Consider the following 27,055-nt stretch of genomic DNA (forward strand, 5'->3'; position numbering starts at 1 on the left):
AGCACTAACAAAACACTGTCACCTATCTGCTGTAGCCCCGCCCACGGCCGGCTCCGGGGGGCTGTTTCACAGGCTCTGCCTACATTAACCACAGGAACCCCTCGGGGACTCAAGAAAAACAAAGGGACAAGGCAAATGGTGAAACAAAAGGGGGTCTGGGGGAGTTCTCTTAACCAGGCTTCTCTCAGACAGATGGGGTCTGCCAGGCAGGGCGGCTCGGCCTACTGCACCCCCCTCACCTTCAGTCCAGCTCAGCGGTTCCTGTCACTGAGCCGATCAGCCAGGGCCAGTTAACTGATTCTGATTCTGTAGATGATAATGATGTACAGTGATGTAACAGATACACGTGTGTTTTTAAAAGCTGCTGTTTCAGTTCTGGAGGGAAAGTGTGAGTCTGTGTTTACATTAAAGAGTATAACATTAAATCAACCTTTTCATGTATTTTTGATTGTGTTTTTACACCTTTGATGTTCTTTTTGATGTTTGTTATTTATGTAAATTACTATGCATATTAAAAAAACGTGTCTTTCCCCCGACCGCACTGTAACCTTGATGAATAATGTGATAATGAAGAGCAGACTGCTCAGCTGGAAGAGGCGGCACCGTCCACTGACCTGGAACTGATCATTTTACCCCCAAAATATCCACCCACTGCCCCCACAGCTCGGGCTGACCAGCCCACGAATCAGAGAGCCAGAGCTGGGTCAGTGGGTATGAGCCCGGGTGATCACTGTGCTCCTCTCCGTTTTCCTGGGTTAAACCATTAGCCCCTCAGCTGGGTGTAGGTGCCTCGAGGAAGGAGAACCGGGTCACGGGCGCCTGGGGTCACTGATGCTCATGGAGTCCCACCTCACAACTTACAGGATGGACTTCAGAAGGATCTGCTGCTAACGTTAGGTGGTTTTAATGTTATGACTGATCAGTGTAGTTTAGTCAGGGATGTACAGTCTCTGGCAGTACTGTTCGTCCAGTAACGTCTCACAGATCAGTACCAGAACCCGAGAGCCGTAAGACGGGCTGTATGAGCAGACTCTCCTCAGAGCTCAGTCAGGAGAAAAACTCCACAGTCACTCTCCAAAACACCCAGCGCTCCACAGCTGCCAGGAACAGCCCTGGAAAAAGCCTCCAAAGAAAGTAGGACAAACATGTTTGGTTTCCACCACAAACCAGAGACTTCTGGCTTTTTCTCCTTTCCCTAAAAACATGCAGCCGCTCTCCTCTGGTCTGTGGGAACGAGCTGCTCGCATTCCTGCTCCACACTGAGCTGCTTAGCTGAGACCTCCAGGCCTGGCTAAAGATGCTAGCTTTAACAACTGCTAGCTACACTACATGGACAAAAGTATCGGGACACCCGCCTGCTTATCCTTCTAAAACAAAGGTATTAAACCTGTCCAGGAAAAACGTTCTGTGATGACTGCTGTGAGAATGTGTATCCAATACTGAACTGTATCTAATACTGAACTGTATCTAATACTGAACTGTATCTAATACTGAACTGTATCTAATTCTGAACTGTATCTAATACTGAACTGTATCTAATTCTGAACTGTATCCAATACTGAACTGTATCTAATTCTGAACTGTATCCAATACTGAACTGTATCTAATTCTGAACTGTATCCAATACTGAACTGTATCTAATTCTGAACTGTATCTAATACTGAAGCAGCAGACATTTCTATATAATCTAAATCTAATAAAATTATTTTCTCTCTTTTACACACTTTCAGTAAAATACAGTAACAGTAACATGCATAATTAATAATAATATGCTAAATGCATTTTTGCTTTACAATATGGAGTGTTTCTAGAAGCTATGGTAGGTCTTATGCACACACACACACACACACACACACACACACACACACAGCCTTTACCCTCCCTCTGAATCTGATTCACACAGAACCTGATAGATGAACCTGCAGAAGTGGAGAACCCCTCCAGTGCTCTACCTGTTTCCCCATGGTTGCAGGATGCGACAGCGTCTCGGCGGGTGAGAGCGGGATGGTGCCGTGAGTGTGGATAGAGGTGAGACTGTTATGCCGGGCCTAAAGGGTGTGTTTATCACACATACCTCTGCACCCGCCTACCTGCCCACCTCCCCGCCCGCCCGGCGCAGGTCTGCAGGTTTGCACAGGAGACAGGCGGAGTGAGAGACAGCGGTTGACGCTCCAGGCGTTGACCTTCCTGAGCCGCTGAGCGGGGCGTGGCGCTGCAGAGCAGGAGTCGGGGCAGGCCGAGCGCCCCGCTCCACTGGAACGGCCTTGGGTTGAGGAGCGGCTCGTCACTGTTTACCTGCGGTTGCTGTTTTCATTGCTCAGAAGCAGAACGGTTGCTAGACGCTTTCTCAACGTCTGGTTCACCCTCTGTCACTCTGAGCGAGGTTCACACGGCTGGCTGAGCTGCACTCGCCTGATCTTCATGTTTTTGGCCTTTAGCTGATGCTAACCCTCCTGCAGACCCCCTTACAGAGCTGCTGGGTTCTGTAAACTCTAAACAACACAGAACATTGATTCCTGGACTTGTAGAGACAGTGGAACCCTTTTTTGTTGCTACACAGAACCATCTCCAAACAATATGGGGCAAAAACATGCTTTCTGTGGCTGCTAGCATGCATGCTAATAATTCCTGACTGAGGGCAAAGAAAAACCCCTGTCAGTGATCATATCAGAACCGGGGAGAACAATAGTGGGCCTTTATGGTGTTACTGTGGTTCTGAGGATGGGTCCCCCATGTGGGTCTTCCTCAGAAGGTTTTTTCCTCCAGCTCTGAGGGAGTGTCCTCTGCCGTGGTCTTTGGCTGCTCACAACCCAGATCACACACTCATGTGGTAGAGATGGAAATTCAGGCCCTGGGCCAAATTTTCACTTTCAGAACCTGAATTTACCATGTGGGGCCTGCATGGGTAGCCCACAAAGGTCAGTGATGGGAAGAGGGGTCAGAGGCCATGCCCAACCCAGAACCCACCTAGCCTAACTAGCCCACGCTCCAGCCATGCGCTAGTGGAATTATCGTGTGTCGTGCTTTCTCTCATTGTTGACATATTTAGCGTAAATAGCGTGTTGATATGCTCCTGATCCAGGATCAGCCCCTCCGTCAGAATGTTCCATGAACTGATCAGGAGCAGCATTCCCAAGCTGTGACTGTTCCCGAACGCTGGCCTGATCCCAGCTGGCAGGAATTCCCCTCTGCTCCTGCACCTCTAATAAAACCGAGCGGATGCTTATTATCGCTGCTGCTCTCGCGCTCCAGCTCGCGCTCCAGCTCGCGCTCGGGGTAATTAGCTCCTGCTTTGGTCTGCTTTTGAGACGTGGCTGTTTTAAAGGTTCTCCTCTTCGACTGAGAGGCGGAGATCAAACCCAGAAACTCCCAGAAACTTTCCCGTAGCTAGCGGCTCTGAGACGGGGAGCGAGGGGAGCTCGTCCTCATCAGAAGCCCTGAAGGTTTGCTTAGGAAGCACTTTTTTCCACAGGAGCTAGAAGCTGCTGAACCGCGTGAGAACAATCAAGCTAGCAAGCTACACTATACAGACAAAAGTATTGGGACACCTGTTCATTCACTGTTTCTTCTGAAATCAAGGGTATTAAAAGAGCTGATCCTGCTTCTGTTGGAGTAACTGTCTCTACTGTCCAGAGAAGAAGACTTTCTACCAGATTCTGGAGGAGGAGCATTGCTGTGAGGATTTGATTGCATTCAGCAACAAGAGTGTTAGTAAGGTCAGGATGTTGAACGACCACCACCCCATCTTATCATCATCCCCAACTCATCCCAAAAGTACTGGATGGAGCTCCTCCACCATCATTCCAGAGAACACAGTTCCTCCACTGCTCCACAGCTCAATGCTGGGGGGCTTTAGACCCCTCTAGCCCATGTAACTTACTTGTAAAGATTTTACTGACTCTATAAATGATGTTTCCCAGTTACAGGTAGAACATTTAAGGGGTTGCGCTGTGATTCACAGGTGGTTGCTAGGTACTTTCTGTTCAAAGTGGTTGCTATGCAGTTGCCAAGCAGCTGTTATTGTATTCCAGGTGGTTCCTGTGCAGTTGCCAGGTGGTTGCTAGGCAGTATATACATGCTGTTTTAAGTGAAACCCTCTGTTGGTAAGCGATTGCTGGTGTATCCCAGGTGGTTGCTAAGTTGTTGTTTCATGGTTGACAGGGTGCTGTGAGGTAGTTGCTATGGTTTTCATATATTATGATGTGCCAGGTGGATGCAAGGTGTTGCAGAGCGCTGCTAGTGTAGTATAGCAGTATACTATAATTACGAATAATCAATAATGATTAATGCAGATCAGTCACTGATCACATTCCGATTAGTGTGAATAAAGAGTTGGGTGTATTTATTTGGAAAGACTCGCCCACATGTGATCAGTAAAGCTCACTGCAGTGTTTCCGTTCCTCTCGTGTTTGTAGAGACCACAGGAGCTTTCCAAAGACTGCAGCTCAAACCACAGGAACAGAAAGCAGCTCTTCTGATGTGCTGAGAGGGAAACATCTGGCAGGCCGTGCAGCTGGAACACTCTGCTTTGTGTCTGAGCCGAGAGGATGGGTGAAGTCTGGAGGGAGGAAGAGGAGGGAAGTGTTCTGTGATGAAGAACAGCATCTCAGAGCCCCTGGGCAGAGAGTGTGTTTGGCTCCAGCGGGGCCGTGATCCGTGTTCTTTCACAGAACCCTGGAGTCAGATCCCTCCCTTACCCCAAATATAGTACAGCTGCGTATGGAGCCCCAGGAGGTTGCTGTGTGGTTGATAGGTGGTTGCTATGCAGTTTCTAAGCAGTTTACCTCACTGTGAACCTCCTGGTCAGTTCTGAACCCCCCCCAACCCCCCAACCAGTGGTGTAAGATAAAGGCTCCTGTGCCGCCAGACGGGGTTGATGAGGTCTAAGGTATAAGATGCGCTTGGTTCTGCCTCCCTCTAGTGGTCAAAACACAAACTGCAGCACCTGGAGCAGGGGGATCCAAAATCAGCACACACCTAATCAGCACAGGTGGAGCTGATTATTATTATTATTATTATTATTATTTACTGCAGAAATCCATTGAGACTCTGACTTTTTCTGAAAGTTATTTTACATTTTAAGACACTTTAAAATCCATCCTGGAATAGAGAGATCCGTGGAGCTGAGAAGAAAAGCAGACATGAGCTCATGAGATCATTAGTCCTGTTCTGAGCGCTGGATTAAAAAAACGCCTTAATCAATCAAATAACAATTACACATTTTCATAAAATTTAATCTTAATTAACAAACTGCTGCAAAATATACAGAATAAATACAGTAGAAACACTGAAGGCAGGTTTAAGCGGCGCTACAGACGATGATTTTCTGCGTGTAGGAACAGTTCGGCTCTTCTCGCGCTGCTCACAGACTGTTCCGGACTCTTCAGAACAGTGAGGGAAACACAGAGGGTCCTGTAACCGAGTCTGGCTCTAACCAGAACAGTCCGGGTACCAACAGACTGAGAACCCACTCCACAAATGATCTCTCCGCCTGCTGAGATACCTGCTGTCTTACAAAACCGGGTTCTACACACTGCTGAAAAAGAGAACAGCAGGGGAACCTTTTAGGAGGGACATATAGCAGCGTTATCCAGAGCAAAGCGTTTGTGTATAAATGAAGAACCAGTTATCTAGTCTAATGATTCTTTACAAGAGAACCCTTGGAGAACCCTCCTGTTCAGAAGGGAGCAACATGAGGGAACTTTAACTGAACACAATAATAATCAGCAGGAGGAAGCAGCTGCACTCTGCCACGACATTCAGACCAGTCTCCCAGACCTTCTAGGCCTAATCCCGTCTGGGAAACCCGTCCATATTTACTTATCACAAACAGCAGTCCTGTACAGTGAGAAACACTGATGAGCCAAAACATTATGACCATATCTGCACCAAGATGTACCAGCAGATCCTTTAAGTTCTGTAAGTTGGCAGGTCCAGTTCTGATGCTCGCATGTCCAATGTAGGAGACAGTGGTCAGGGGTCAGCATCTGTAACTATGGAGCCACATACACAGCAGGGGGCGCTGCATCACTGTGTGTTGCAATACGTTCCTCCTAACGTAAGCATTAATAAACTTAGTGGAACCTGGATAGATAGAACTGATGAGCCTCTGGGCACCTTCAGGTTGGTGGTCTGTCCATCCTCGGACCCCCATCAGTCGTACTCACCACTGCTAGCTCCCTGTTGGACATAAGGATCTGACCCTCGTCAAAGTGTCTCAGGTCAGGTCGACTACTACAACCGACTGTTCAGCTACCTTCTAACAGAGAACCCAGATCTTTACATGCTGCTCTGATACCACATCATCAGCACTGTCCGGGGGGTCTTAATGTTTTGGCTCGTCAGTTTGCAGTGTGATGCTCCTCCTCCGGCTGTCGTGTGTAAAAGGTTAAATATGATAGTGCTGAAGATGAAGGTTCCAGACTGCTGCTGGTTTAAACCCCAGTCTTCTGAAATGTGCTTCTCCTCCTTTCAGGGGATTAGAACCAAGCCTATATTACGACATCAGCCCCGTGGCAGTCCGTCCACTCCCTCAGATCACAGCTACACACAGTCACGGCGGTTCAGAGAGACCGGTCCTGTGGAGGGGTGGGTCTGCTTCACTCCACCATCACCCAGCTCATCATTCCAATATTTACAGACTTCCACTCACTCCTGGACAGCAGTGCAGCTCCGCCCAGTCAGGCTGAAGTTATAAGCGCTGTTGCAGTCTGGACTGTGGTGCAGTACAGGCTAGCCAATCAGGACAAAGCTCATTTACATACATCGGTCTTGGGGTTAAAGGGAGGTTGGTGTAGAAATGAATTCTGGCTCATAAACTCACTCAGACGCAGAGGAAAAGTACGGGAGTCGTCTCACACCAGTGTTTCTGGTAGCGTGTCGATGCCGTCAGGCGATAAAAGTTGCCAAACTTGCCATTTCTCCTGATATTTTCCAGCTGCGGGGTCTGTCTGAGATGCTGCCCCCTGGCTGCTGGGAGGGTAACTGCAGCCACTGTGGCGGTATGTCTCTGAGGATGGCGGTAATGTGGGGGGGGTTCTCCTCAGACCAGGGTATGGAGGAGGGGGCCTGGCTGAGGAAGAGGTAGTGGACAGGGCTGGCCCTGTCTCCTCTGATTGGTCAAATCCTGCTGAACTCCGCAGTTTCCATGGAGACGCTGGCAAGCTGTCCCGTGATTGGTTGTTTGGGCTGTCTCTCACTGGGCTGCTGTGGGCACGTGTCACAGGTGGGTGGGGACTACCCCTGGCCTTGACTGGGGAGGTGTGTGTTCGACGGACAGGCGTCTTCACGTTGCCATGGTGACCGTGCAAGGCTTCTGAAGCGCTAGTGAAGACTGAATCTGACAGATTTCCATCAGAACCTGAAACACAATACGAAAGTATTTCTGATCAGCTTGCCAAAAATAAACACACGGTCATTTCAGTCCATGTTCTAGATGTTCTAGATAACAGTGATTCAAACAGCATCAGAGAGCCTATAAGCCACACGCTTTGAGGATGGTGGAGTGATTCAGACGCAGTTAGCTCCAAGCTGATTATTAAAGAAGCACCAAACGCGTCTCAGCTGATCGCCTACATTTAGGGGGAAAGGAGGGATGGGGGAAATCTTGGGGGCTATTCATGTAGGTGATGTACCTACATGTCTGTGTGTGCAGATGATCGTAAAACCCGGCCTTTAGCGTAGCGTGCCACGTTCCCCACATATCAGCCTTATCTTCATCTGAGAAAAGGAACAGTTTCAGTGTTCTCAGCAGACTTAACTCTACACATAACACAATGTATAGTATTCAAATGATCCACACGCTCATTCTGACAGACTGTAATGCACTACAGGAAGCGTAGGGGGCGCTCTATAATGCTCTATAATGTTCATATGATCCACACGCTCATTCTGACAGACTGTAATACACTACAGGAAGCGTAGGGGGCGCTCTATAATGCTCTATAATGATCATATAGTCCACACGCTCATTCTGACAGACTGTAATACACTACAGGAAGCGTAGGGGGCGCTCTATAATGCTCTATAATGCTCATATGATCCACACACTCATTCTGACAGACTGTACTACACTACAGGAAGAGTAGGGGGCGCTCTATAGTGCTCTCACAGAGGAACAATGTATTGTGTTCTTTGATTACTGACCACTGTAAATGAGAGGAGGTGGTGTAGAGATGGACAGACTCTCTGGACTCAGCTGGACCTCTCTGTCCCCCACAGGCAGCCACTGTGACAGCGTGGGGGAGTTGTTTTCGTATGGAGACTCTTCTCCACTGGACACTCTGTTGGAGTCACTGGAGGAGCAGCGTTCACCCAGACTGAGCGACTCCTCCGGCTCCAGCGTGGATGGACTCCTGCCAAACACCCCCACATCACAACGTTACTCACACACACTCCATCAGCCTGAACCCACCGATACTCACACACACTCCATCAGCCTGAACCCACCGATACTCACACACACTCCATCAGCCTGAACCCACCGTTACTCACACACACTCCATCAGCCTGAACCCACCGTTACTCACACACACTCCATCAGCCTGAACCCACCGATACTCACACACACTCCATCAGCCTGAACCCACCGTTACTCACACACACCCCATCAGCCTGAACCCATCGATACTCACACACACTCCATCAGCCTGAACCCACCGTTACTCACACACACTCCATCAGCCTGAACCCACCGTTACTCACACACACTCCATCAGCCTGAACCCACCGATACTCACACACACTCCATCAGCCTGAACCCATCGATACTCACACACACTCCATCAGCCTGAACCCACCGATACTCACACACACTCCATCAGCCTGAACCCACCGTTACTCACACACACTCCATCAGCCTGAACCCACCGTTACTCACACAAACTCCATCAGCCTGAACCCATCGATACTCACACACACTCCATCAGCCTGAACCCACCGTTACTCACACACACTCCATCAGCCTGAACCCACCGATACTCACACACACTCCATCAGCCTGAACCCATCGATACTCACACACACTCCATCAGCCTGAACCCACCGTTACTCACACACACTCCATCAGCCTGAACCCACCGTTACTCACACACACTCCATCAGCCTGAACCCACCGTTACTCACACAAACTCCATCAGCCTGAACCCACCGTTACTCACACACACTCCATCAGCCTGAACCCACCGTTACTCACACACACTCTGTTGGTCACACACACTGCCCCCCCTGCTCTGTGTAGAGGAGGACTGACTCACTCTGAGTGACACGCCTTCCTCCTCAGCAGGTAATCCACCACGTCACTGTCCGTCTCCAGCAGACTCAGCAGAACCTGGTCTTGAAGCTCTGCTGGAATCTACAGGAAACACACACACACACACACACACACACACACACACATTAGCACATTAGAATGTATTGATGTTGGTACTGGTGAAGGTAACACACAGGGCCGCACTGTCCAGCCCGATCTCCAGCCTACCATGAAGAGGGAGTCGTGGGAGGTGATCATGCGCTGGACCACGCTGATGACGGCGGCGCTCTCCTCGGCCCGGGCCGAGCTCTGAACACTGAACTCCTTCTCCGAGCTCTTCTGTTTGTGCAGAACATTGGGCCCAAAGATGGTGGCCAGGTTCAGAGCGGTCATCTTATTACCTGGAACCTGATAGAGGCGGAACATCAGAACAAGCTTGAATAAAGGGGATTCGCTAATATATCCAGACTCCTCCCACTATCATGTTCTTCTCCAGGTGTGTTGTTAATGAGGCTCCGCCTCCGTTGTGTTATTAGCCTGACTGCTGAAGCCTGTCTGGATTAAAGGTCTGCTCGCAGACAACGGCACTACCCAACCACCATCATTCCCGTCCATCCCCTGACCCATCCCTCTGTCTCCGTATCTCACCTTCTCCCCTCGGCTGTTGCGGGAATCCTCCGAGTGATTGGCTACAGTGGACAGGAAGTGGAGAAGGCGCTGCAGTGTGTCGCTGTTGCAGGCAGGAAGCAAGCAGATGAGCAGCTGCAGGACAGCGGTCTGCTCAGTGGCGTCCAGCGCTGAATACACACACACACACACACACACACACACACACACACAGTGTTATTCAGCTGATCCTCGTCAGGTTTCTTAGATAACTTTCATTAAGAAGTGCCACACAAGAACCATATCAGGGTTGCTATCTGCAATGTACACTATATTTTGACAAAAGTATTGGGACAGTGTTCATTCACTGTTTCTTCTGAAATCAAGGGTATTAAAGAGCTGATCCTGCTTCTGTTGGAGTAATTGTCTCTACTGTCCAGAGAAGAAGACTTTCTACCAGATTCTGGAGGAGGAGCATTGCTGTGAGGATTTGATTGCATTCAGCAACAAGAGTGTTAGTGAGGTCAGGATATTGATCCCATCTCCCACCAGTCATGCTGCTGTGGGATCTACAGAGCGTGTTCATTCTCACATGTGCAGTTGATGAAGGCTGTGTAGAGCTCTCTGGTCAGCAGGGGGTCGGGCATGTCTCTAAGGAACTCTTTCAGGAGGGCAGCGACATCATGGACACTGTGCTCTGGCCCCAAAGCCACCTCCACACCCTGATCAAACTCCTCACGCAGCTGCAGAAATACAGAGCCACCAACACGCGTCACACACTGCATCTCGAAGGGAGGTAAAGTCGCCTCACAAACGTGGTCCTCTCACCTGTCGGACTCTCTTCTTGGAGCTTCCGACCCGGAAAATCCCAACAGTGTGCAGACCTGAATCAGACCCAGAGCAGTTAGCAAGGACAGGGCCAAACCCGCCGTGTTGGAATAAGCATTTTGATAAGTCTATTAAGATTTAGGATGCTAGCTGCCTGCTAATTAACTAGCCTGTCCAGTTGTGGTGTACCGGCTCATAAAGCCCGTGGTTCAGATCGGATCACAGATTGTTTGTCTGTTCATTTGTTTATTATTATTATTATTACCACTACAGTCCAGGCTTAATTGAAAATGTACCGTATTTCTCCAGATGTTGGCAGCAGAGGTCCAGCGCGCGAGGAACCTGTCTGTAGATTGGGTTCAGGCTCAGCTTCTTATCTTGCTTCTTCTCTTTCTTACTGAGCAACTCCGCAGGCAGAGACAGCTGCAGCGCCTCCAGCAGGCGAGACTGACCGTCGTCCAGGTCAGTGATGCAGTCCACCGACATCCCACCCTGTAGACAGACCAGCAGTCAGAACTTTTCCAAGGAGCAATAATCATCTCAGCATCTCGGCACACTGGGAATGTCTCAGCTAGGCTAATGTAGCTAACAGGTGCTGGAGGTTCTAAAGGTTTTGAAGATTCAGATATTCTCCAGTTACGAGGTTCTGAACCTTTGGAACCTCCATCATCTGCAGTTCATTAATGTTCTACCACTTTCTCTACCCGTCTGCGAATGTGGGATGTGCCCTCTGGGGTGGCAGGAGACGCAGGGTCGTTGGTTGTTTCGGAGGTGGAGCTGAGGGAGGAGTTACTGCTGTATAAGTGTCTGTGATTGGCTCCTGGGCCGGTCAGGTGCAGGAGGAACGAGCCCACATTCGCCTGGGCCTCACGGGCATCCTGTCGAACCTTCAGCCAGCGGTCGTTAGCAATAACCTGCTGCAGAGGCACGCCGAACGCCTGGGGCACACACTCTGAGAGAGAGAGAAAGAGAGAGAGACAGAGAGAGTGAGAGAGAGAGTGAGAGAGAGAGAGACAGACAGAGAGAGAAGGGGGGTAGAGAGAGAGAGCAGGTTTATCCACCTGGTATTTCAGGGCCTCACTGGGTTCCCTCAGGCTTCTATAAGGAGCTCTCGTGTTCTTTAACAGAAGCACCTTTTAAGGTGGAGCCGAAAATCTATATAATAATAAATAAAAAAGCTTTTAATTCAAACACTGGCTGATAAAGAACAGAGCTGGAGGATAGTGACGGTTGCTAAGCAGTTGTTGAAGAGAGGAGAAAATGAGACCGGGCTTGGTAGACTGGACTATAGCTCACACATGCAGCGCTGGTGTTTACTGGGCAGAATGCAGGAAACACAGGTTCTTAATATGACGTCTCAATGTGATTGTGATCTGTGATCTGTGACTGGCTACACCCCCTCTAACGCTAACCTGTATCTGTTCTGTCAAACCCAGAGGAACACCGGACTCTGGAAGCCGGTCCGACCCGCAGCCGTGCGGAGCCTAAACTGCGGGTCTCAGTCCCACTGTTTACTAAACACCTGCTGTGGGCTGAAATCTCCATGGTGACCAGTCCTGACCTCTCTCATGACCGTCAACAAACCCAGATCTGAAACATATGACTGTCGCCAAGCATCACTGTGATTGGTCTAAAATGCGGCGTCTTCATTTGCATACGTTAGTAGATCTAACATCAGCCCAACAGAAGAGTCTTAGGCCAGGAGCCAGAGGCTGCTCTCCTCAGCGCTGCTGCAGGTCAGGGGTCAGGGGTCAGCTCACTCTCCAGCGTTTAGAGAGAGATACCTTTATCTTTCTTCTCTTTGCCCAGATAGTCCAGCTTCCTCCTCAGCGACTTCTTCCTCTTCTGTCCGTCTGAAGGAGAACAGATATTACACTTCATTTACACTGGAGCAGTTAGCTAGAACCTCAAAAGCAAACTTTACAGTCAACAGGAAATTCAGTCCAATCAGCTCTGTTCACTCTGTGGCCCACTGGCCTGGTGTTCTGTAGGCAGAATGGGCGGGGCTAAACTGCTGTAGGCTGAATGGGCGGGGCTAATCTGCTGTAGGCTGAATTTATAGGAAACCCACAAATTGATTAATGATTAATGATTAATGATGATGACTTGCCTTTAGGGATGGTGATGTGGCAGCCCAGGCGGTAATCCTGCAGCAGGCGGATGAAGGCGACCTCCTGCAGACGAACTCTTTCCAGCTCAGACAGGCTCTGCAGAGGAACAGCCTTCAGCCGAAAACACCGGCCACACACACTCCTCCACGCAAAGTCCCCCTAACACACACACACACACACACACACACACACACACACACACAGAGAGATACACATAAAGCCATATTCTAAAGGTAATTAGCTTTAGTTTTAACTAAAGTCCAAAAGTGAAGTTCTGGCAGACACTCTGAACCAGCAGAACTTTCAAGTCCATTAATAAGAGCTGGACCTCTGTGAGACAACGGTCATGGCCCTTTTCTTTAGTCAGTGTGTACCTCTGGGCCGGATTAGGTCCTCTTTGATCTTCGAGAGGCCTACACACACCCACACACACACACTCATTATGGGGCTTCAGGGTAAGCTAGCCCACTGCTGCCCACTGGGTCGAAGCTAACGTAGCTAATTTAGTGACCCTGTCCCTGTTTGGAGGACGTCTGAGCTGCAGAGTGTCTTTCATGCCTGAGTTCCATCGTCTCTAAATCAGAACTGAGGGCTGGTGAAAAAAGCATCCCAGTGAGGGGTTAGTGGGGGGGGGTGTTAAACTGGTAGTGGCTAATATTTACACAACATTAGTGATGACACCACTATTTTGAGATTAGATTACTGATTAGATCAAAGAACAAGTTGGGTGTTTCTAATAAAGTGGCCAGTGAGTGGAAGCACAAGGTAGGGGTTTCTAATAAAGTGGCCAGTGAGTGGAAGCACAAGGTAGGTGTTTCTGGTGTTTCTAATAAAGTGTCCAGCAGGTTAATTAGGGGTAATGGGTATAAGATTTGAATAACCGCTGCAGCGACTCTCAGTTGCTGACTCAGCGCTTTATGATGTATGTATAGCTGAATGTTCTCTGGGTGGACAAACTCAGCAATCATCAGAAAACTGTCTCAGCAAAAACATGTCTACCACCAGCGCCTGACTCTGCATTAATCAGACCGGCTACGGCAGACTGTCCTGAACGGCCTGCGTTTGTTTACTGTACAGCTCTAAAGAACCGCGTCTGTAGAACCTCAGCGCTGTAAGAGGGAGAGATTCCACACTGAGAACCAACAAAGAACAACAACACCCCCCTCCACTCCTCCACTCCTCTGAACAGACAAACACTAGAACCCAGGACGAGTCCAGACAGAAAGCAAACATCTCCCAAAGCCACAGGAGTTTAAACAAGCCTCCGAGACGAGGAACTCCACGCTCTCCACCTGAGATAACGACCGAAAACACCCGGCTAACGCTGTTTATTAGATAAATACTGAACACTAGCTAACTGAGCTATCTGAAAACACCCGGCTAACGCTGTTTATTAGATAAATACTGAACACTAGCTAACTGAGCTATCTGAAAACACCCGGCTAACGCTGTTTATTAGATAAATACTGAACACTAGCTAACTGTGCTATCTGAAAACACCCGGCTAACGCTGTTTATTAGATAAATACTGAACACTAGCTAACTGTGCTATCTGAAAACACCCGGCTAACGCTGTTTATTAGATCAATACTGAACACTAGCTAACTGTGCTATCTGAAAACACCCGGCTAACGCTGTTTATTAGATAAATACTGAACACTAGCTAACTGAGCTATCTGAAAACACCCGGCTAATGCTGTTTATTAGATAAATACTGAACACTAGCTAACTGTGCTATCTGAAAACACCCGGCTAACGCTGTTTATTAGATAAATACTGAACACTAGCTAACTGTGCTATCTGAAAACACCCGGCTAACGCTGTTTATTAGATCAATACTGAACACTAGCTAACTGTGCTATCTGAAAACACCCGGCTAACGCTGTTTATTAGATCAATACTGAACACTAGCTAACTGAGCTATCTGAAAACACCCGGCTAATGCTGTTTATTAGATAAATACTGAACACTAGCTAACTGTGCTATCTGAAAACACCCGGCTAACGCTGTTTATTAGATAAATACTGAACACTAGCTAACTGTGCTATCTGAAAACACCCGGCTAACGCTGTTTATTAGATAAATACTGAACACTAGCTAACTTTTGCTAACTCAAGCTAACTCTGGCTAACTCTTGCTAACTCTAGCTAACTCTCGTTAACTCTCGTTAACTCTTGCTAACTCTGGCTAACTCTCGTTAACTCTTGCTAACTCTCGTTAACTCTCGCTAACTCTTGCTAACTCTAGCTAACTGAGCTATCTGAAAACACCCGGCTAACGCTGTTTATTAGATAACAAATACTGAACACTAGCTAACTTTTGCTAACTCAAGCTAACTCTGGCTAACTCTCGTTAACTCTGGCTAACTCTTGCTAACTCTAGCTAACTCTGGCTAACTCTCGTTAACTCTTGCTAACTCTAGCTAACTCTAGCTAACTCTGGCTAACTCTCGTTAACTCTGGCTAACTCGCGTTAACTCTAGCTAACTCTCGTTAACTCTAGCTAACTCTGGCTAACTCTCGTTAACTCTTGCTAACTCTAGCTAACTCTGGCTAACTCTGGCTAACTCTCGTTAACTCTTGCTAACTCTCGTTAACTCTCGCTAACTCTTGCTAACTCTAGCTAACTGAGCTATCTGAAAACACCCGGCTAACGCTGTTTATTAGATAACAAATACTGAACACTAGCTAACTTTTGCTAACTCAAGCTAACTCTGGCTAACTCTCGTTAACTCTGGCTAACTCTTGCTAACTCTAGCTAACTCTGGCTAACTCTCGTTAACTCTTGCTAACTCTAGCTAACTCTAGCTAACTCTGGCTAACTCTCGTTAACTCTGGCTAACTCTCGTTAACTCTTGCTAACTCTGGCTAACTCTGGCTAACTCTCGTTAACTCTTGCTAACTCTGGCTAACTCTAGCTAACTCCCGTTAACTCTTGCTAACTCGCTTTAACTCTAGCTAACTCTCGTTAACTCTTGCTAACTCTGGCTAACTCTAGCTAACTCCCGTTAACTCTGGCTAACTCTCGTTAACTCTGGCTAACTCTCGTTAACTCTGGCTAACTCTCGTTAACTCTAGCTAACTCTAGCTAACTCTCGTTAACTCTAGCTAACTCTAGCTAACTCTAGCTAACTCTCGTTAACTCTCATTAACTCTTGCTAACTCTAGCTAACTCTAGCTAACTCTCATTAACTCTTGCTAACTCTAGCTAACTCTAGCTAACTCTCGTTAACTCTAGCTAACTCTAGCTAACTCTAGCTAACTCTCATTAATTCTTGCTAACTCTAGCTAACTCTAGCTAACTCTGGCTAACTCTAGCTAACTCTAGCTAACTCTCATTAACTCTTGCTAACTCTAGCTAACTCTAGCTAACTCTCATTAACTCTAGCTAACTCTAGCTAACTCTCATTAATTCTTGCTAACTCTAGCTAACTCTAGCTAACTCTGGCTAACTCTAGCTAACTCTAGCTAACTCTAGCTAACTGTATTGCTGCTAAAAGCTGTTGCGAGCGAATGGCTAGACTTCTCTCTCCCCATCTAGCGAGTGAAAGACACACAGCGCCCCCTAGTGTACTGAAAGAAGCTCGAGTCTGTGTTGTCACTAGCGGGTCGAGGGCTAAATTGGAAATACCTCATAGTTGAATCCCCCAGCGCTAACCCCTAACAGAGTCAGTCCCTGTAGCATCTCAGTGTTCTCAGTGCTAGCAGCTGACCCCTATAAATACCAGCTTTCAGTGGAAACTGGTGCTCATTTACATCACAGCGTCCTCCACGCTACACCATCTCCAACACGTTTCAACAAGAGCCTCTTAAGAAAGCCGAGCCTGGAGCCCGTCTGTGCTGGAGATAAAAGAGATCGGCCGTCTCGCCTGACAGACACACACAGCAGGGGCGGACGAGGACGAGGACGAGGACGGTTCGCTTGAGATCAGTCTGGCTGAGCTTTACTAAAAAACAAAGCAAAGCAGGTTCTACACAGTAGAACAGAAGGGGTTCTTTGTAATGATGATGGAACTCAGATCAGGACTGCCCTCCATCGCTTGGTTTGACCCGTCTGACCCACATGAGGACCACGGGGAGGTGGAACTCTGGTGTGATGGTGGGTTTCTTGGCTTTTTTCCTTTCTGAGGACGCTGGCTGAGGTTAGCACAGTAGCTCAGTAGCTCCCCCTAGTGAGAGAGTTAGAGAGTGTGAGACTGTGAGTAAGAGTGTGTGAGTGAGAGTGAGAGAGTTAGAGAGTGTGAGACTGTGAGTGTGGGTGAGAGTGAGAGAGTTAGAGAGTGAGAGTGTGTGAGTAAGAGTGTGTGAGTGAGAGTGAGAGTGTGTTAGTGAGAGTGTGTGAGCGTTAGAGAGTGAGAGAATGTGAGTGAGAGTGTGTGAGTGAGAGTGAGAGAGTTAGAGAGTGAGAGAATGTGAGTAAGAGTGTGTGAGTGAGAGTGTGTGAGTGAGAGTGAGAGAGTTAGAGAGTGAGAGAGTGCGAGTGAGAGAGTGTTGGTAGGCTATATAAGGCTATATAACGCCCCCCCCATCCATGTGTAAGCCCCCCAACTAACACAAAGAAACAGGAAGTGTCTCATTCTGGGTGTGACTTCCACCATTAATCAGGGAGACTGTTTACACACACACACACACACTTACACACACACACACACACACACACACTCTCACACACACACACACACACCAGTAACACCATCAATATCAGACTGCAGTGCTCACACAGCTGTGCACCACCACTGAGATCCCCCCTGAGATCCTCCCCTCAGCCTCCTCCTCTCCTCTCCCCCTCTCACTGCTGTACCCTAGAAGCCCACTGCTGTACCCTAGAAGCCCACTGCTGTACCCCAGAAGCCCACTGATATACCCTAGAAGCCCACTGCTATACCCTAGAAGCCCACTGATATACCCTAGAAGCCCACTGATATACCCCAGAAGCCCACTGCTATACCCTAGAAGCCCACTGATATACCCCAGAAGCCCACTGATATACCCTAGAAGCCCACTGCTATACCCTAGAAGCCCACTGCTATACCCTAGAATCCCACTGCTGTACCCTAGAAGCCCACTGCTATACCCTAGAAGCCCACTGCTATACCCTAGAAGCCCACTGATATACCCTAGAATCCCTGGTCTGTGCGTCAGTCAGCCACAGTTTTACAGTCTTTCCCTCTGAAGCTTTAAACTCTCTGAATGTTGTGACTCACGGCCGGCGCTGTGTCTCCCATCGCCTCCAAAACATGTGTTTCAGCAGCTCCCCCTCCTCACCAGCAGCCCCCGACTCCAGCTCTGACTCCGAGTGTGGCGGTGGGCAGTGCTGGAGCTGTCTGTCAGAGTGGGTGTTTACTCTGAGGGAAAGTGGCCGAGGGCGGAGGTGGAGTGATGATGGAAACACTCAGAGAGCAAGCCTGTACTTGAAGAGTGTGTGTGCGTGTGTGTGTGTGTGTGTGTGTGTGTGTGTGAGAGAGAGAGAGAGCGCTGACGCTGAGCTTTACTGAACAGTTTCACTACAGCAGACTGACCTTTACCACTCCATCACAGTCTGTACAGTAGCCTTCATTTAATACATACATTACACACCTGAATTAGGGTTCCTCCAGGGTTCCTGATCTATCTAGAACCAAAGTAACTCAGAAAAGCATTTAAATGCAGTCATATGTTTGGGCTGAAGAGGAGGCGCAGCTGTGAGCCTGAAACCCGTCCTGACCTGTTCATTCAGCACTGTTACTCCATCAGCCTGGCAGCAGGTGGATTAACACTACACCTGCACCTGAGAGCACTCCTCACAGCACTGCTGCAGCAGATAGTCAGGACCTGATCTACAGTTGTGCAAAAGTTTGTGCACCTCTGCTGACGTGAAAAAATCCTGCACATTACTGCTCATCACGACTCAGCCATAATCTCAACAAAAGGACATTTATTGAAGGGGGCACAAACCGTTATTGATATTTGCATATCTGTTTTGCATATATTTATCTCTCTCTCTCTCTCTCTCTGTATATATATATATATATATAGAGCAGTTCTCCTGCTCTGGGCTAATGTAAGACAGGCACACACCTGCCTCCACACATCCAGCAAAGGCAGACCGCAGCAGCTCATCAAGGCTTACAGCTCCCTCTACAGGTCCAACCACCACATAGTACAATAGAGAGATGCACACTGGAGAGGAAACAAGCCTGGTTCTCAGGACCAATCACTCCAGATTTTTCAGAATTATTTGATTTATTAATTTATAACACTATAGGCACGTCCAGGCCTTATCACCGGCCTACATTCAGCTCAAATACCAAATATTATCATAGTACACATGAAAACATCAGGCTGGGCCTCTGAAAGCATCTTAGCTCAAACATGTTTCCTTAATGGGCGAGTGAGCATCACACTGAACACTCTCTCTACCCTCTCTCTACATCTCAGATGCTTTGGGGAACCTGGGCTCAGTCTGATCTGCTGCTTCTGAGGATTTGGCTACTGAACATTACTGAACATCATTATTTACATAAAGGAATCACGTTAATGATCACTGCACCGTCCTTATTGTTATTAGTGCTGCCACTAAGCGGAGGCCTGTCCACACTCCACCGAGCATTTAGGACTGTTTGTGTTTCAGTCCGTTCACAACTACACACTCTCAACAGCTGTGTAGCGCAAACCTGCACAGAACCTTAACATTTACAGCACCAATAATATTATCCAGTAATGGCAGAGGGTGGACAATAGCACACACTAATGAGAAGTGAAGGCTCATGCCGTGTGTGTGCTGGGAAATGTCTTTCAGTCCACAGCAGCCAGGTCAAGCATGCAGGTCACTTCCTTTTCCAGCGTTGTGACAAGCCATGGGAACAAGACCATCAAACAGGCCAGTGGAACACACCTTACTGACCAAAGACCGTCAGAACACACCTGGAGACCAACCCTCCTGTGACCGAATTAAATCTTCTAGCATGTTAGCAGGCTGCTTTAGCTAGCGTATCCAATTCCCAATTATGCTATTTGGACACAAGTATTGGGACACCTGCTCATCCATTGCTTCTCTGAAATATAGGGGCATATATTTCAGGTTTTGTTGCAGTAACTGTCTCTACTGTCCAGAGAGAAAGACCTTTTACTAGATTCTGGACAAACATTGATGTGAGGATTTGATTGCATTCAGCAAAAAAAGTGTTAGTGAGGTCAGGATGGTGGATGATGATCACCACCCCAACTCATCCTCCCCAACTTCCCAACTCCTCCCAGAAGTACTGGATGGAGCTCCACCACCATCATTCCAGAGAACACAGCTCTTCCACTGCTCCACAGCTCAATGCTGGGGGGCTTTATACCCCTCTAGCCCACATTGTGACAGATGCCCTCACTGAGGACATCCGGGGAGTGCACTCAGATACCGTACACAAGTTGAGGATGGCAGCAGAAGGAAAGGTGGGACGGGCAGCAGACTGCTGTGGTCTGTGGAATGTCTGCAGCCACGTGAAACAATAACGTAAAGCTCCAGCGCCGGAGGATCAGACAATCCAACTGCAGCGGAAACATAACGGCCAAATCTGCTGAAGCTGCTGACCTGAATACTCAGAGTAGCACAGGGAGGCTCTGCTCTAATGTCCCCTGTTAACGTCCCCTGTTAACGTCCCCTGTTTACGTCCCCCCATGTGGCTATGATCACTCTCTCTGCTCTTAATTAAAAACAAAAGAGCTGCAGGATATTAAACACAGCCGCGCCGTCGTTCACAGGCTGTACTCACAGGTTCCCCTCAAATCAGGGGCTTTATCTGGATTGGTCCCCCTTTCCTGCAGTAACAGCCTTTCACTCTTCTGGGAAGACTTTACACTTAATGTTGGAACATTGCTGTGATGCGGATTTGATTGTATTTAGCCCCATGAGAGCAAGTGAGAGCATCCGTGAGATCAGGGTCTGATGCTGGATGATTAGTTCTGCACTCCAGCTCATCCTGGAGAAATGGGCAACGTGAACCGCTGAAGTTGACCAGTACAGGAACACAGCAGATCGGCCTGAACTCTCAGGTCTGCAGATGAAGGGTTTGAAATTTTGCTTCTCTGCAAACAGGCCAAACTGGGCTCAGTGTCGGGAACACGTCTGACAGAACGTTAGCGGACAGGAGAACTTTCAGGTAGAAACTTGCCTTTAATGGTAACAGCCTGGGCTGAAGCTTTCCCTACCTCAGTAAAGATATTTCTGGCCTGGAGATGTTCTGGACAGCAGGCCAGGTTGGAAAGGCTCAGTGTGCTGAAGTGGTGCAGGAGTAAAGTACAAGAGGAGAGCAAGAACCGTCCTACCCACCCAGAGAGAGGATTCCCACCACAGACGGATGGCTGTGGCATCACCAGGGATTGAACCTGCAACCTCCTGGTGACAGAGCAACACTTACCACACCCTGTTCCAGATAACCTGTTCCAGATACCTATCAACTGGTACCATCACCACATTCACATGCTAGCTGTTTCCACACAGTCCAGTGAGAGGTTGAGAAAGTGGTTCTGTGAGAAACAGAACATTGAGACCTCCCTCCCTCCACGGAGAGTTTCTTGTAAAGATTGGTTAAACTGGACCGGTCTCCAGAGGGATGAAATATGTGGTCAGGGATGACTGCCAGGCCCTGCTGAGAGAAACAGGAGTTGAGGATCGCTTCATGGAAACCAGATGTCGCTTCACTCCAGAGGTTTTCATCTCCGTCGCTTGTCGGCAAGGTTTATGAGCGACGGCAGGCAAACTGAGCATGGCCTGATTAAGAGGACCGGGACTGCGTTTACACGCAGTGTCTGGTTTATTACGTCCGCCTACCTTGTAGCTACACTCTTTGGCCATTTTATCAGAAACGCCTTATTGGCTATATTCTTGTAAACACTAGAGATGGAAAATTCAGGTCCAGAAAGTAAAAATCCACCCCAGTGCTGCCCAGGGTACAACATATATATTCAAGTGCACCTACCATACAGGTTCACTCACTGGCCATTTTATTGGAAACACTTAGCATACAGGAGCATTAATTGGCAATAAAAAAAGATTGCTATAGAAGCCCATTGTTTAACGAGTAGATCCACCCTGTTAAGTGTGGAGGCGGAGCTAGGCGAGGAACAAACAGTGCAGAAAGGAGCCAATTAGATTTAGTTAGTTTTCTGCTTCAGACATTGCTGTGGTGACCAATGGGAGCGTTAAAATTCAGAAGGCCGCCCACCTCGCCTCACCTCACCTCACCTCGGTATGTCATCATCAGTAGAGACAGAGTTACAGAAGCAGCAGAAGTACATTTCCGACCTCTAGGGGGCGCACCAGCCAGAGAGCCACAGACACTAAAACTCTCACCTGTCTCCAAATCTGAACATTACAGAGAGCACTAGTGTTCCAGCCAAGTCAACAGTCCAGCCCTCGGGGCAGCGTGTACGGGGACGGCATCTGACCAAACAAGGCATTAGAAACAACCCCAATTAAACGAGCCTCTGAGCCGGATCCAGGCCCGGTTCCAGGCCCGGATCGAGCGTTTATCCGTTCAGCACTGTTACTGAGAGACTGAGCGATGTGCAGGGCTTAGCGTGAGGGTGAAACACTGTCAGCCTGTCTTCCTGTTATTGTGGCACTGAAGAAGATCTGCAGCAGGCTGGAGATACGCAGCCCAGGAGCCCGCCGCGCAGGAGAGCCACGGAGAGGCTCCACAGTAAGACCCGCTTCTGCTGAAGCCCAGTCAGAGACAGAGCAACTGAGCACAGAGCTGCAGGGACGGGGTCACCTGTGTGTGTCAGCAACACCTATACTGATACCTGGATTCATCAGCATATAGGTGCACTCACTGGCCATTTTATCAGAAACACCTACCTTATAGTGCACTTTCAGTGAAACAGTGAAAATGATGAATGGTGAAATGGAGTGTGTGTGTGTGTGTGTGTGTGTGTGTGAGAGAGAGAGAGAGAGAGAGAGAGAGAGAGAGAGAGAGAGAGTGTGTGTGTGTGTGATTCTGAGCTGTGCATAAGTGAAGCACTCCATACAGCAGGAAGCTGTAGCTTAATAAAATAAACACAGCACTTATTTAATAATAATATTTACACAGCCCCCCCAACACACACACACCACTACACACACATACACACACACACACACACACACACACACCACTACATACACATACACAAACACTCCAAATACACTCGGTCTGCCAAATCATGTATAGTGTTTCTTTAGTTTTACACTGGAGCCACGGGGCTCTACATGTCCAAATGTTTGTGGACACCTCTTCTAATAAACAATAGAATAGAACTCTCTGGAGCAGATCATCATGACCCTATTGGCTCCATGCTGCCTAATAATGCCAGGTGTGGGCTAGAGGGGTATAAAGCCCCCCAGCATTGAGGAGCTGTGGAGCAGTGGAAGAACTGTGTTCTCTGGAATGATGGTGGAGGAGCTCCATCCAGTACTTTTGGGATGAGGTGGGGACTGCTAAAACAGATTCCCGCTAACAGCTAACAGATAAAAGCTAACAGTCAGGTGTTTGATTGAAGACTGGCGGCCTCGGAAACAGCAGACCAGGAGCAGGCTGGAGGAGTCTCTGTATTTGGACTGTCTGAACCTCTCTCCGTCAGCTCCGCTACCCACAGGGCAGCACATCTTTCCCCCTGGAAACAAATTCATTTGGGGAAACCTCATTATTTCCAGGCCCCCGAACCCCAGAGTGAGATTAACGCCACATCGATTAGACCTGAGCACTGCAGTGCGCGTCAACAACTCTGCCAACCTCTCGGCCAGATCCACTTCAGAACGTCCCCCTCAATCCACACAAACCTCCTACAGCCACCTGAGAGACGAGAGGGCGCTGATCACGGGCCTACAGTTCTGCAGGGTTCATCACGCTGGAAGCTCAGAGCTTTCTGGACCTTTCACACAAGGCAGGTTGGATCCATAGATTCAGCTGCCCGTGTTCCTCACTTCCCTCAGCTGTGCAGTGTTGGTGAGCCTGTGCTGGGCCACTGCAGCCTCAGCCTTCTGTTTATTGGCTGACACAAGTGGAACCTGACGTGGTCTTCTGTAGGCGCAGCCCATCCATCCTCCTCGAGATTGGAGGTGGTGGTGGTGTTCATTCTGAGCTGCTTCTCTGCTCTCCACAGCTGTACAGAGGGGTTATCTGAGCTACTGCAGCCTTTCTGTCAGCTCCAACCCGTCTGACCGGAGGAGGTCTGAGTGTGTGTGGCAGTCGTGTTACGTTCACGCTTCCGTATGTGTGGAACTTCTTCTGTGGTAGCGTGACGACTCGGTCTGGACACTGAGAACTGCAGCATCATCAGGAGCGCTCTGCTGGTTCTCCCTTTTCCCTGTCGGCTCTTTTCTTGCCTCAGCACCGAACACCTGCACACCTGAGCGCTCTACTCTACGCTTGGAGTAGAATCCTGACTCAGGACAGGCGGACAGATTTCAGCACTGATAGAGTCTCATCAGGGTTTGACATTTCATGGCAGCTGCAGAGCCTCAGCAACGGACAGATACCCCCCCCCCCCCCAACACCCCCCCGACTTCAGTCTACAAACCGAGGCTTCAGGACACTGCCGGTCTCTCCAAAGCCCTGGATTAGTCTGACATGGTGGTCAAACCTCACAGGACTCGGCAGTCTACGCTGTTCTGCTGACAGTGTGACCAGACTGGGCTCTGATTGGTCAACTGGGTGGGTCCTCTTCAGTAGGCTAATGCTATGCTAATGAGCTGCCCGTGGGAAGAGTAAACCTGTCCAGGTCCATTCCCGATTACAAGCTCGGTTCCACTTTCCTCCTTTTTTTAGAGCCGGCGGATGTCTTACCTTTCCTGTGTGTCGCTCACTCACAGTGCACAGACCTGATTGGCTGGGGAGCGTCATGTTTGCTAGTTATAATGCTGTGATTGGTCTGTGAGTTTCCTGGGCTGCTGAACCTGTACCGTAAAGTCTAGAAAAGCTACTCCAGTTAAAATAACACTATTACTAGTACTATTACCATACTAGTTTATAGGACCAGCGTCCGGGGCCGGACCTGGACTGTGGTCCACCTAGACTTTAGAACTGGGAATAAAGTCAGGGGTAAAACCGGCGTGTGTTACGCTGATCCAGCACCAGTATGACTGCGTCCAGTGGAGCGGCGATGAGGGAGGAGTTGAAGCAGCAGAATGATTCATCCAGTTATAAACAGGCTCTGTTCTACAGCATCTCTGCCTCCTTCAACACCCCCCCCCCCCCACCTCGTTAATGCTTGAGCAACATCAGACTCCAAAAACACGCCATTCCTCCAAGGATGAGTGCTCTGAGGGATTTGGTCTTTCTGGCTCATCAGGAAGAAGTTATTTTTGTCTCCAGCTTCCTTTCTATTGTATCTTAGCCAGCGTGGAGAGATCAAAGCTAACTTACGAAATCCCCCAAAAGCACCCAAAAGCGAAGTTCTTCATAAATCAGCGTGCAGGCTCGGTCTGTAGCTACACGGACAGAACCTGCACACTCAAACAGCTATCGATGAACCGCAGTGCCGGCCACTGAAGGTCTGACAGCTGAAGATACAACACCTTACCCAAGGGCTTAGACCCTGATCCCGGGTTTAATGAACACATTATCCCATAAGCCTCAGTTCTGTACATCAACAATGCCTAATTCCATTTAATGAGACGACACAGAGCGAGAGCCCAAACAAGATTACGCCACATTAATCCAGGCCTGGAGGCTAAACGGCATCTTTGCTGTACATCCAGACTGCATCACCAGGAGCTCCCAGACTCGCGGTCCGAATTCTGGCCTCGACCAGAACACCTAACGCAGTCTTCACAGACCCTCGAGATGCTCCAGGTATTTGCTCCAAACCCAACTCACAATCTGTACCGTCTGAAACTTTCTGAAAAAGAACCCTGATCTAAAATTCTATATGGACAAAAGTATTGGGACACCTGCTCATTCACTGTTTCTTCTGAAATCAAGACTATTAAAGAGCTGATCCTGCTTCTGTTGAAGTAACTGTCTCTACTGTCCAGAGAAGAAGACTTTCTACTAGATTCTGGAGGAGCATTGCAGTAAGAGTAACGTACACACGAGGACATGAACGGCCGCCTGCCAAGGAGCAGCTGCCTGTAAACACGAGCCTGCCAAACATCCACGCTGCGCCTGCCGGCCCTGCCAATAAGCCCAGCCTGCAGGGAAGAGGGCTGATGCCGACTACAACCGAGGAGGAGAGACAAGAGACAAGAGACAGAGACAAGATGTGCAAATAGTCCCTGTAGAGAAGAACAATAGATAGCCAATAGAATAGGACCCTCTGGAGAAAACTTCTGGGATGAGTTGGGGAGTGGGGGTGAGGTGGGCTGGTGATCACCCAACATCCTGACTTCACTAGCGCTCTTGTATGTATGATGAATAGGTGTATATGAATTATAGGATCACACAGCTGAAACACCATTAGATGGAACCATGAACTCTTCTCTTCCTGACTCTTCCTGACTCTTCCTGATGTATAGGCATATATGATGACATCCTTATAATAGCATATATTACACAGATATATGTGTGTATAATACTTCTCTATGTAACAGTGTATATACTGTGCAGGGCTGCATATATGATGCATGATGTATAGAGGATAATGAACGCCTCTGTATGTGCCAGTCTTACCCCAGACTTCCAGACGCTGCAGGAGAACGTGTCCAGAGCGTCCACCTGCGGCACACTCTTCTGAAGCCACTTCCTGGGTGAGAAAATGATACCGCCGGGTGCGGACTGGGCCGGGCCTGAAAGGTTCGCGGGCAGGTCCCGGGCCACGCTCCTTTTGGCACTTTTCGGATCGTAGTCTGGGTCCAAGGTCCAGAGACGGTCAGCAGGCTTTCGGGAAAGCGGCGTTCCGGCTGGTCTTCTCTCGTCCAGGTCTGTCCCACAGTTCCTGATCAGAGCTGAGTCCAAGCTCTGGGTCTGCCTCAGCTTCCTCTTGGTTTTGGTGGGCGCTGATGAGCAGGAGAAGACGCTGTTCAGTATTCCTTGACCGGACATGTTGGTTCTTGGGTTTTTTTAATCCTCCATTAAGAAAAAGGACATCGACTACAGTAAAGGTTCTGTATGTGTAGGTCTGATGAGCCGGCAGATGCTGTGTCTCTGCTGAAGTTCTCTGAAGCAGAGAGATCCTAACAGGCACTAGGTGCTTGGACCCCTAAAAAGAAACACACAGTCCATCCTCCTCCGTCAGATCCGAGCACACGCCTGAGGGGAACAAGACCGAGAAGAATGTGCATCAGAACACAGACATGGAGATTTTATTGAGTTCAA

At 48.7% G+C, this 27,055-nt stretch overlaps 1 protein-coding gene across 2 annotated transcripts; it reads right to left on the bottom strand.

The window, feature by feature from the left end:
- Window positions 1–5,219: 5,219 nt before the first annotated feature.
- On the bottom strand, window positions 5,220–27,055 carry LOC140560776 (rho GTPase-activating protein 6-like). 2 transcript variants are annotated; one of them, XM_072685312.1, is made up of 13 exons: window positions 26,411–27,055; window positions 12,795–12,954; window positions 12,469–12,537; window positions 11,389–11,636; window positions 10,981–11,176; window positions 10,685–10,740; window positions 10,449–10,599; window positions 9,899–10,047; window positions 9,479–9,658; window positions 9,255–9,352; window positions 8,146–8,354; window positions 7,639–7,719; window positions 5,220–7,360 (listed from the first exon to the last, which is right to left on the bottom strand). In XM_072685312.1, the coding sequence occupies exons 1-13, from the start codon at window positions 26,780–26,782 to the stop codon at window positions 6,855–6,857; spliced, it is 2,475 nt and encodes an 824-aa protein (XP_072541413.1). In that variant the 5' UTR covers window positions 26,783–27,055; the 3' UTR covers window positions 5,220–6,854. The 2 variants fall into 2 exon arrangements, with proteins under 2 accessions (XP_072541413.1, XP_072541415.1); XM_072685314.1 differs by lacking the exon at window positions 7,639–7,719.

The sequence above is a fragment of the Salminus brasiliensis genome, chromosome 8 (assembly GCF_030463535.1).
Source record: "Salminus brasiliensis chromosome 8, fSalBra1.hap2, whole genome shotgun sequence".
Taxonomy (NCBI): Eukaryota; Metazoa; Chordata; class Actinopteri; order Characiformes; family Bryconidae; genus Salminus; species Salminus brasiliensis.